The 12,174-nt window shown below is 40.8% G+C and overlaps 3 protein-coding genes across 3 annotated transcripts; 2 read left to right on the top strand and 1 right to left on the bottom strand.

Annotated features, from left to right (window-relative positions):
• Positions 1–142: 142 nt before the first annotated feature.
• On the bottom strand, positions 143–2,236 carry BDR25DRAFT_285682 (cytochrome P450; the record flags this gene model as incomplete). The annotated part of the gene is made up of 5 exons (XM_033688201.1): positions 1,877–2,236; positions 1,527–1,824; positions 1,344–1,460; positions 888–1,297; positions 143–829 (listed from the first exon to the last, which is right to left on the bottom strand). Exons 1-5 carry the CDS (start codon positions 2,069–2,071, stop codon positions 143–145), a joined length of 1,707 nt encoding a protein of 568 aa, XP_033548077.1. The 5' UTR covers positions 2,072–2,236.
• A 1,411-nt stretch (positions 2,237–3,647) lies between these two features.
• BDR25DRAFT_223139 (uncharacterized protein) lies at positions 3,648–4,175 on the top strand (the record flags this gene model as incomplete). Its single annotated transcript, XM_033685090.1, has 1 exon — positions 3,648–4,175. The coding sequence occupies one exon, from the start codon at positions 3,648–3,650 to the stop codon at positions 4,173–4,175; it is 528 nt and encodes a 175-aa protein (XP_033548078.1).
• Positions 4,176–5,033: 858 nt separating this feature from the next.
• On the top strand, positions 5,034–6,318 carry BDR25DRAFT_223080 (alpha/beta-hydrolase; the record flags this gene model as incomplete). Its single annotated transcript, XM_033685087.1, has 3 exons — positions 5,034–5,167; positions 5,215–6,046; positions 6,094–6,318. The coding sequence occupies 3 exons, from the start codon at positions 5,034–5,036 to the stop codon at positions 6,316–6,318; spliced, it is 1,191 nt and encodes a 396-aa protein (XP_033548079.1).
• Positions 6,319–12,174: the final 5,856 nt, after the last annotated feature.

Consider the following 12,174-nt stretch of genomic DNA (forward strand, 5'->3'; position numbering starts at 1 on the left):
AGGGGTATTCGGAACAAAGCCCCGCAATTGCCCAATACAGAGGGCCATTATGGTCGTTACTACGAGCCTCGCAAGGTACTGCAGCTACAATTAAACATCAGGAATTCACTTAAAGATTAAAGTAGATTTTGATTCCGAGTTATCAAGCTTCAAGAATCCTAAACTTCACCCACACCCCATCTTTAGATCTCAAGGTGATGAAATTCTGAAGCTTAACACCGCCCATCAATCCTTCATCTTCATCTCCTACCCCTTCATATTCTTCCCCCTCCCTGAGTCTCTCTCCATTTTTACCCCATCCCCTCTTCATCTCAAACTTCCGCAACAGCTCCACCAACACACTCTTCATCTCCAACATCGCAAACATCCTGCCGATGCAAATCCTTGGTCCATTTGAGAACGCCTCCAGTGCAAAGGGGTCTCTAATACTCTTCTGCTCATTCTCGTTTATATACTCAGATGCATGCCGGTCTGGATTAAACGATTCTGCATCCGAGCCCCAGATATCCGGATTAAGATGTAAGACGGAGGGGTTCAGCAGTATCGTTGTACCGACTGGGATCACGGTGTCGCAGAACGTGATAGTGTGCGACGGCGTCCGCGGAATGAGTGTGGATGGTGAATAGCAGCGTAGCGCTTCTTTGAGAACGTTGTTCATGTAGGATAGGTTTTCAAGCTCGGTAAAGGAGGGTGGATTAGAATGTGGAATTTGTGCTTTGACTTCTTCACGGAGGCGAGATTGAATGTTTGGATGAAGGCAGAGCGCAAGGATCAACCAAGTTAAAGCGCCTGCAGTAGTTTCATGACCGGCTGCCATGAAGTTTAGAAGCTACGATCTCTTCAGCATGAGCCTAGTAGGGTGTGGGGGGGTCTAGGGTAGAACGAACATGGCCTAAAATATCGTCTTCGCTCCATTTGTTCGCCCCTTCACTCTTCTCATAGATCATGAAAGTCAGAAGATCCTTGCTGCCTTCCTCCGTGAACTCCTTCCTGACTTCAGTCTTCCCCTTTCTTTCCCCAAAAATGGCTTTTTTCCTCTTTCGAATCGTTTCTCTCAGTAGTCGTCGAACTTCGCCGTTGGCGCGCTGGAAATCTCGATTCGCTTTCAAGGGAACCCAGTTCCGAATAGGAACAAACATGTTAATGGCGGAAATAAGCTGGCCTATTGGAGGCTGGTCTAAGATTTGCGCATACAAATTCGAGAATGTTGATCCAGATGTCGAGAGCGAACACAGCTCAACACCTAAAGCAGCAGTACCAATGATGTCTAAAGTCGTTTTAGCGAAGTTTTGGTTGACTGAATTTTTTTTAGTTTAATTCTCCTAATGATTTGGGTAGGTCACCTTCAATAGGAGCATTTGGATGTTCCTGCACCTGCTCCTCGATCCGCCTAGACAAATCACGGGATTTGTCGTTGAAGAGTGGAACGAGCTTCTTGATGTTCGACACGGAGAATGGACCTATAACCAACACGGTTATCAGCCACCTCTCACTTAAATTTGTAGTCTCATCCCACGTCAACATACCGGCCAACAACTTCCTCTGCCTGCGGTGTTCCTCCCCTTCCGCGTTCACCAGCCCGATGCCAACAATCTCTCCCACAATCCGTCGAAAGTATTCCGGTTTCTCGAAAGAATAGCATTTCGTCTGCACCAACTCTTTGCAAGCGCGGACACTATTTACTAATAACCACTCTGTATTCCCAAGGTGCAGGTAGCGGATTAGCGGAGCATCTGGGAATTGTCGCATATACGTTAGGACCACATCATTGGGTCCTTCGGCTTTGAGGAACTTGAGAGTTTGACCAAAGAAGAAGTTTCCGTCCTGATGAAGTGTCAATCATGCTTCTATTGGGGGAGTGATGGGAAAGGGTTACTTTTGGACCAGGGAGATGCCGCAATGGAGAGCTGTAGAATGGGTAGATGAAAATATTGTAGAGAAACACGGCTAAGTATTGCGATAAAAAGAGAAGGATGAATAGAATGAAGATATTGCTTGGATATACGATCTTCCGGTGCTGTATTGCGGCTGTCTCCAACAGAGATAGGATCGCACAACGCTGCCAGCTCATGGGGGCGATTCAAATTAACCCTGTTCAAATTGAAGGAATTGGTGCTGACGAAGATCGAGTTAGGCTTGTTTTCGCTGAGCCGAAAGAAATGGGCTATCCGCTAATAATAATCACCTTCCAAGGATCGCGCAAAATGGAGAAAAGGAGACTTTCTCTTCTCTTGAACTCGTCGGCTTTTCCTTTCGTTGAAGGCGCTCTATGTCAGCCGCTGAGTAATCGCAAGTTCGCCGCATCATAGGACAATACTGAAGAGGGAGAGGACAAAAGAAGAAAGGCCCGATCGAAAATGACAAGGTTCTACCAAAAACTCAAGGGTTAGCGGATTCAAGTGACGCCAGCACTGCCAGGTTCGGAAAGCAATAAGTTACCCCTCCATCCTGAGAACCCTGTCACCAGACAAGTCGCGTCAACATGATTTCGAAAACCGTGAGGATTGCCACCCGGGCCGATCGAATACTCGTAGCACAAGTGAAGAAGTGTGCAACAACACTTGTGCAGGGCATTGAGCTTGTGGTCAGCGATCGAGGTCAGTGTGAAAGTCGATTTGTTACAGCCAATATTTCCTTCTGAAGGCCTTTCGCTCCTTCGGTTTTGTTTTGCGAATGTGCACCAGCGCCAAATGTATGGAGCCCAGGAGTTCGTTCGTGATTATTCCTGTGTATTGTTGCTATTCTTTTGTCATCGGGCATTTTCTCTTCTAGCTTCCATAGAGCTGCGGTCCCGAGATCTTGACCAGGTAGTCTCGTCTCATTCTCCTCAGCAATCCTCCTTTTGACACGGTTGATACCACTTCGCTTGTCACTTGCACCCCCCCGTGGCTTCTTCAGAGGGTTCGGCCCGGCGTTCGGCATACCCTGTGTTACACACTTCTGTTCTTGGTGAATAGCTCTTGTCGTGCGAAGCTGTCGATGACTTGCACAGGTCTCGCCTGGAGCGTTCCAGCTACACTAATGTTATGGAAGGATGACCATCCGAGGAGAAGCCGCGAACCTATGTTCAAATTCCTGAAGAACTTGGAAGTAACTGTCGTTCATCCAACCTTCCAATGTAGCAATCAGGTACTAGGTTCAGTCTACCCACCAGAGTAGGAAGTCGCAAAAGAGGGGACGATGCTGCAGATTAAGCCCAGAGCAACGTTCCTATTTCCAGATATGCTCGCGACTTGACTCGATATAAACCTGAGGCATTGAAAGGCAACCGCTGTGGCGCTGTGGAGATTCCGAGTAGCGTACCATTGCAAGATCCAACGTCATTTCGTCAGTCGCACATGCCATATGTGATGGGATGAGGGATCCAGATGCGACGTTCCTGCACCTTTTAAATCACCATACCTTGATTAATATATTGTATAAAAGGCTGCCACCCCTACCTGCTCACTCTTTTGCCCTCGTCTTTGCCGATCCCATTCCCAGCTACATTCCTTCTTGTCTCTTTTCTAATCGTCTTCTCTCTCACATACACTTGAGCTCAAACGATCGCCACCATAATGAAGGCCTTCGCTATTTTCGCCACTATCGCTCCCTTCGTGGCTTCCACTGCTGCTCAGTATATCAACCGTTCTCCATTCTTCCGGCTCATGGTGGTCTCCAGTCTCAACGAAACCATTAATGGGACTGTCTTCGGTGCCTGCCATGAAGGAGCTGCCATTGAAGGATTCTGTCGGGCTGGTACTATTGACGACGCCCCTGAGCGATACACGACCTTTTACCACAACACTTCAGACACGACGAACTCAAGTACCGACAATCCCGGAGTCCTGAGCTACGACTTCTACTACTCCGAGAATCCGACTATGATGGTCCCCTCAGCCATGACTCTTTCCTCTCTCCCTACGTCGGATACCGCCATTCCCATCATCTACCCGGACAATACCACAACGACATATGTTAGCTTCGATGAATGTGGATCCATGTATATTGGATCATACACGGACGACCGAACCTCCCCACCCTCACATGAATTCTTAAAAGTCTACAATTGGTATCTGTGTACGACCTACTATGCCTACACATACACCACCCTTGCTTGGGCTATGGGTGGTGTTGGTGCTACTCCCCAGAACCCGACCTGCCAGAAAATAGATGTGAAGAGAGTTTTCATCTGAGAAGTTCGGTTGCAGAGGCGTTGGACTTTTTGCTGTGGAGGATGTTCGATCAAAGTACTGATGGAGGAGAATGCTACGAACTGAATAGTTTCTCTGGCTATTGTGACGGTGGAATGACGATGCGGGAAAGATACCAATGATAATGCGAACATGACCCCTATGAAAAGGTAGTATGAATACAAGATATGTACATGTAAACGATCCATTACATGTGTCTATGAAGCAAACCTGTGACTTGAGTGTAGAAGGACTGAGGTGCCCCTAGCTTCCGATACGAAGCGGCTTCGAGGGTCCTGCCGGCAACCCGGTCACACATCGCAATACCAAAGGAGACACTGCATCGAATAATGGACCAGAAAGTCTTCAGGGCATGTTGGACAGTAACACCTGCGCCGTATAATCGCCAGAGCAGCACTGCATCCGAACCCAATCGAATCCAAAATCTTTTCGCCTCGCCCCTTAGCTGTATGGATTCACCCCTAGAGACACGACCCATTCTTGAATTTCGAAGGTTGAAATAGAAAGTCAGTCATCAACCCTGTATCATCCATCGTTGGTGCATGCCTAACCGGATCATCGGGCCTTGTTCCAGGGTTTCCCGTCACGCTCATTGGAGGCTTTAACCACTCTTTTTCAGCTTCCTGATAGTTACTCCGAGGCTCAGATATATAAACTCTAAGAATATATGCAACATCCCCAGCGTTTCATGTATCCCCTATATTGTCGTCGAACCCTTTCTTATCCAGATCACATTAGGTTACTTCTTCTCGGCAAAACCCCACTTTTAGCGAAGACAAAATGGGACCGGACGATAGCACTACGCCAAAATATTCTTTCAATCACCCGGATCTAGGGTCGATGACTGGAATAGTCACTCCAGACAACGTTGTCCAGTTCCGAGCGGTACCTTACGCGACCATTCCATCGCGATTCCAGCAGTCCGTCCTTCTCAACGACCTCTTCAGTACATCCAGAGACTTCACCAAACCAGGGTATACATCTTCTCACTAAGAGATATATACGCACTGACACTCAGCAGCTTCGCATGTCCGCACACTTTGGCCACAGACGCCGTCGGTGGTGGACCCTTCCCCAACGAACCGGCTTCCTCGGACTTCCCAACCTCTGAATTCGGATGCCTAATCCTACAGATCAACGTCCCATTATCATATCTAGAAGGAGATTCAGCAAAGTTTCCTTCCCTCCCAGTAGTAGTTTATATCCACGGCGGAGGCTTTGTACTCGGCAAAATCGACCAACAGCACAACACTGCTTACATCGTGGAGCAGTCCATAAATGACGATCAACCTATAATTGCAGTCAACCTCCAGTACCGGCTCGGGGCGCTAGGTTACTTGGCTACACCTGGTGGTGCGAACTTAGCGTTGTATGATCAACGGAATGCCCTTCTTTGGATTCAGAAATTCATGGTGGGCTTTGGAGGCGACCCATCCCGAGTGACAGTTTTCGGCGAATCTGCAGGCAGTATGTCGATATGCTACCAAATGCTTTGTTCTCCACCTACCTCCGGCCCGCTGTTCAGTCGTGCAATTTTAATGTCCGGTATCATCGGGCCAATGACTGCGCCAATGCCTCTGCGTGAAGCTGAGAAGTTGTATGAGAAGTTTTTGGACGCATTGGAGATTCAGGAACGAGGGGAGCTGGCTTATCAGAAAATGAAAACGCTAGATGTGCAGCACATTGTGGATGTGAGCAGCAAACTATCAGCAGAGGGAGTGATGTGGATCCCTGTTCAGAGCGAGGAGTGGTTTGGGAAGGATAAGGGGGTTGTAACATGGGATAGGATTCCAGAACTCCTTGGGGAGTGCAACTGGGTCGATGAAGTGGTCCTTGGAACTACTGGCTTTGAAGTACAAAGTTTTATCCACTTCTGGATGTTGTCGTTAACGGTTTAAAGGGCACTACGTTCATATCCGCCCTCCAGTCTCTGACTCCATCAAACTTCACGACCGCAATAGCAGAGCAACTTGGCGATGAAAACGCATCTTCGCTCTTACAAGCAGTGTGTCCAACCGTTAGTACACCTAATAGTACAGTACTGCAGTACACTGATTTTGGTCACGTACGTACGTACAGGGCATCTACTCAGTATACTGTACTATACGTGAGGCTGCTGTACTAACCGTTTACAGTAGTTATATAGGATTTTTGGTGGTTTTAGGCGGTTGAAGGCAGGTTGCTAAGGGCCAGGGGGCTTGTGTTTAGAGATTAATGCAGAGAATGCTGTTATTGCCTGTTTTGTTAGCAATCTTCTAACAAATTTAGCAACTATGCTATCTACGTTATTCTTTTGCCCATTATAATGTCCTAATTCCTATCCTAATCAACAACACAGTCATCTCAGCATGTTACCACCTCACAGGCCCCATCCTCGCAGGCCTCATCCTCACAAGCCTCATCCTTACATGCCTCATCCTCACATGCCTCATCCTCACATGCCTCATCCAGCCGTTCTGCCACCCAGATATATCATGCTGCCTCATCCCGACGCTTAGAGAAGGCCCACATGGCCTCACCTAGTCCATCTACGCTGTCCTCGCGTGAAGCAACTCCTTCAAAGCATATGCAAGATACCCAGGCTAAGGAGCACCTAAATAATGCCTGCTATAACGTTAGAATCACCTTTAAGATTAACTAGGATAATATATAGTGTTCTAGCGTTAAATTAAGCGCAGATTAGCTAGGATATTGTGTAAAGCACAAGTTGCAACTCCTTAGGCGCTAGAAGGTGTCATTTATGTGGAGATACAGTGCAGATCTGCAGCACGTTACTAAGGCAGGTAAGAAGAAGTAGCTGTGGCTCTGTTAAGCTTACTATAAAGCTAGTGTTTAAAAGGCAGCTAAACTTGTTAATAGCAACATCTATATAGTAAGGCATCTTAAGGTGGTTTATAAGATTAATGCTAACATTAGCGTACTGCTAGATAGCCCTTAGAGGCCTTTAAATCCCTTTGTGGCAGCAGCAGAGGTAGCAGGAGCAAGGCGGCAGGTAGCTCATACGCTGTGGCAGGAGGGTGCTCTGGCGCAGGTGTTTGTTAACTAAGTGGTTGTATCTAATTAGTCGCTGCAGCAATTAACCTTAGCTAGATGTTAAAGTTTTATTGCCTAGAATTAACTTAATCTTCTTAACACTCTCTCTGCTTCTCTAACTACGCTATTACAATATCTTTATAATAGTTTTATAAAGTAAAAAGAGAAGATTTAGACTGTGTTGCGTAGAGCTTATAGCAAAATTGCGTTAAGCCTAGATAAGTAGAGTAGTCCTAACCACCTTTTAATGCTAGGAGTTGTCGCGCATTTTATTAGTAAGTAAGCCCTATTAAACTCAGCTCATACAGCTTATAGATGCGTACATAGATGCCAACACCCAGCCGCAAGACCTACTTATTAGCTTCAAAAACCTATACAGCGACAAGACTAGCGCAAATTAAGCACGTACTATTATTAAGGTTCTTTAGGAGTACAATATTAAGTTAAAATTCCACTGCTTTGTAGCAGATAACGCGTTAAACAACAACATCTAGCTTATTAATTATCTTAACTTACACACAAACCTTAACTTCAGCAGCGACAACTAAATACACTGCGCTAGCCATACTATCTAAATTATTATTAAGGCAGTTATCTACAGCAATAATATAAGCCTGTAGGAATAAGAGCTAGCTAATACAGCTTCTTAGGATTAATTTAAGCTTTATTAACAGCATAAAGTTGTTAGAAAGCTTTATAACTTCTGCAACTTAGTCCTCTACTTAAACAAGCGTTGCAATAGCTTTACAGCTATTATAACTACACTAAGCAAGAAGGATGTCCTCTAGAGCTTTAGTACACTAAATCTACTACAAGATAGCGGCGTACAGTGGCATTCTGTTTATCTTATAATTCTACGTTGTTTTAAACTTAAAGAGCCTATCTAGCGCTTTATCTAATCTAAGCGCTATAACATAGGCCTTACTAACAAGGTTAACAATAATATTAAAAATAATAGTTATAATCCTCTACTTAACAGCCTTACTAATAATAAATAGGTAAAGGTAGAGCGCATAAAAGACTTTTTAGAGATCTTCTATAAAATAACTAAACGCTTTAAAGGCAGCGCTAGCAAATTAGGCTACAGCAGCTTATAGCAAACAATTGTATACCTGCAGGTAATTAATAATAAGCTTAGAGCATAGAGAGAGCGCCTATCTTATAAGCACTACAGCAACTACCTTAAAAACAGCGTCGCCTTTAGCATTAAGAAGCTCACTACGTACTAGGAAACTCTTGTTTTAGAGCTAGAGATCTCCTACTACTGTGTGGCAACTATCTTTAACCTGTCTCTCTGCCTCCTCTAGTTTAAAGACTACTAGAAACACCACCTATCTTAGTATAAGCATGCAGAGTTGTTTATTTAGAAAATCTATACACGCTACTTAGAAACCTTTAAGGAGGAAGAGGAGAAAAAAGAGGCAGCGTTGCTAGAGATATTACAGAGGAAGCTCCTAGTAGCTTACAGCAACCTACATAATAAGCGCCTTAAAAAGGCTCTCTTAGTTAACCTTACTATCCTCTATAATAACAAGGGTTGTAGCTTAAAGAGGAGGCAAAAAGTTAATAAGTTAAACTCCTACCTTAATTCCCTAGCAGAAGATAAGTACGCTAGAGATTAGCTGCTTACTTAGCTGCTTAAGTATGTTACAATCCTTGCTTCATGAAGCACTCAGGTCTGGTAATATTCCTAGGTGGGGAGTAGGACGGATAATAAGGGGCCAATCTGGTAGGGTGTACAGTCCTACGTACAGGCTATTAGGCTAATAGAGGGAGGGAGAGTAACTAGATTGTAGTTTGCCCTATGTGCAGCAGTAGAAAGGCTAGGGTTAAACAGTCCTGTTAGACAAGGTTAGAGGTATATATAGTGCAAGATATATAAATAGTATTGCAGCTTTTTAGAAAGCTAAATGCTACTTAGTCTATGTAAAAAATAAACTAAACATTAAACACACCTTCTAAAGGTTGTTTAATATAGAAACTTATATACATGTGTTAAAAATGCTAAGGGGAGTTAGTAAAGTTTATAGAAGTCTGCTAAGAAGAGCTTCTTAAGCTTTTTTAAACTCCTAGTAACACGCAGTCTACCTTCCTATTAGACAGAGCATTCTTCTATAATCTTAGAAAGCTGTGCTGCCTCTGTGTTCTCTAGCTAGTCTGTAAGCAAGCCCTGCTCTAATTTAGCTAGATTGTTAAGCACTGCTAGTAGGGTTACGCTAGTCTAACTGTAGATTGTAACACGCTGCCCCCTCTTCCTAGCAGTGTCCTTGCTGCTCTGCTTACACAACTATGTTAGTAAGAGTTTATTTATAAAGTAGGCATTTACCTGCTAAAAGGCATTTCTAACATCTATTTATTTTATACTAAATAGCTTGTTAGTCTTATTTATTCTACTATCCTTATGTTGCCTGTTGTTTTAACCCTCTTTATTAGATAAAAATAAGGCCCTGTAGCGCTTACTAATTTTTAAAGTTATCTTATGTGTTAACTTTATCCTTAGACAGTTATGTTAAGTGTATAAAAAAATATAACAAGTGCAACACTTTTATTTCTAACACTGCATAGAATTAGTTAAAGAAGGAATAAAAAACGCTTCTTTAAAAAGCTTCTATTATAAAGGCTTATAAGTAGGAGCTTAGTAACTAGATGTTACATTAGGTTTAGAAGACTTTAGAGGCAATAGATAAAAAGTGTTTTAGATAAAATTATATCTAAAAGTTATTAGATTTACTAGAGGCTTATTACATAAAGTACCTTAAAAAAGATTTATCTTTCTTAGACAAAATAAAAGCTCTTAAAGCTAAAGTAAAGAGCTATTTCTTTTTTTAACTATTATTAGCTAGGACTTGTCTCTAAAGGCTGCTACTATTTAGTAATAATATAGCTGTTCCTTTTAATATAGGTGCCTTATTACCTAGCTAGTTTCTTTTAAATAAGCCTAAAGGTACCTCTGTACTAACAGCTGCGCATTCTTTAAATTCTTAGCTAGTTTCTATGTGTTTTTACTAGTAAGCTACTTTTTTTATTTTACTAAAAATTTTTTTTAGTTTTTTTAATTACTAATAATGTGTTTAACTTTATATTCTGCTTTATTATTCTTTTATTTTTAAGTAGACAAGGGAACTTCCTTAAGTGCTTTTTCTAGTCTAAAGACATAGAACTATAGGTGTATCTTTATATGCAGAGGAAGCTTAAGCTTGCAGTTGTCTTATTAGGTCTAAAGGACTTTATATAGTTCTATCTTTTTTTCTACTAGCTTCCTAGAAGGTCTAGGTATCTTAAGGTTCTTAGTGTTAAAGTACACATAGTCTTCTAAGTAGATTTCTAGTCCTAGTTATTATAATTTATTTACATACTTTTTTATTATTGCTCTGCTAGATCTTGCTTTAATAGCTAACCTTTTATATATTTAGTGTAGGTCTATTAGCTAATCTATTAATTTTTATAGGTCTATTAGTTAACTTTTATGCATTATAAAGTATAAGTTATATTTAAAATTAGCTTTATATAGTGTTTTTTTTATTATAGCTAATTCTATGTTATTAATTACTAACTATGCTATTAGAAGCTATTCTAGCTAGTTATTTTAAGTATAGGAAATGTACTTTCTTAAATACTTTTTTATTTCTATATTTGCTCTTTTAGTCTATTCATCTGTCTGCAGGTAGTAGGCTATTAATAGCTTGTGTGCTATGCTAAGGTGCTGCATTACTACTTTTTAAAAACTACTAGTAAATAGCTTATCTTAGTTAGAGATAATAATCTTAAGGCATTTATATACTAATATTATATTTTGCTTTAATTTATAAATAAATTCTTTAGCTATTATTGTTTTTTCTAAGGGCTAGGTGTGTAGGTACTTAGTAGTTTTATTTAGAGCTACTATAATTATGTTACACATCTTGTCTATTTCTAGTTCTTTAGATAGAGGTAGTTCTATAATAAAGTCTATTATAATTATTATCTATAGTAGCGTTAGTGCTTTAATTAGTTAAAGATATCTATAGGCCTTATACCTTCTTAAGTTATTCTTATTGCAGGTATTGCATTCTCTAAGCACCTCTGTGCATAGTTGCTTTACCTTTAGTATTTATTATAGTATAGCAGCCCTTAACTTTTTCTAAAGGGTGCCTATTTCTAGATGTCTAAACATTAGAAATTTATAATATTCTTAGATTAGATTTTTCTATCTTTGCTTACTAGCTATAAGCATGTAAAATTCTTTTATAAGTTAGAGTTTATTATAGACTTATTTTTTATTAGTTTTTTTAAAAAGTGTAAACTTTTTAGTTCTTTTCTTTTCTTTATTAAAGTAGTTTAGTCTTTAGCTAAGAGTGTTAGCCTGTTAGTTTTATGCTCTAGGCATGTGCTTAATAATATAGTTAAACTATACAAGTTTTATTACTTATTTTATGTACATTAGTAATAGTTTTTTTACTAACAAAAACATAACTAAGTTTGCATAGTTAGTTATAATATTAAATAGCTTTGCTATTTTATGTAGCTCTATAGCTTATACTTTTACAGCATTTAATATTACTTTTAGCTCTTTATTAGGTATGCTGTAGCCTGCTTTAGAACCTAAGAACTTAGCAAAGTAGTACGCAACTAGGTGCTATTTTCTGTCTTTCTGCCTTTAGTATAACGTAGCTCTGCTAGCTTTAAGGGATGCGTCTGTGTAGATTTTTATTTCTAATTATAGGTTGTACATTCTTAATACTAGTTTATCTATTATAGCTTATTTTAGCATTATAAATACTTTATTTATTTCTAGGGTCTAAACAAACTTTGCTATTACCTGCTTTTTAGTTATAGTGTTTATTAATAGTATAGTAATTTTTAAATAGTTTTTAATTATTTATCTAACATAGCCTAATAGTCTAAGAAATTTTTTTACTTCTTTAACTATTATAAGTTCTAGCTACTCTAGTACTTTTTATACTTTAGC

Source organism: Lindgomyces ingoldianus (assembly GCF_010093535.1).
Source record: "Lindgomyces ingoldianus strain ATCC 200398 unplaced genomic scaffold BDR25scaffold_14, whole genome shotgun sequence".
In the NCBI taxonomy this organism is placed as follows: domain Eukaryota; kingdom Fungi; phylum Ascomycota; class Dothideomycetes; order Pleosporales; family Lindgomycetaceae; genus Lindgomyces; species Lindgomyces ingoldianus.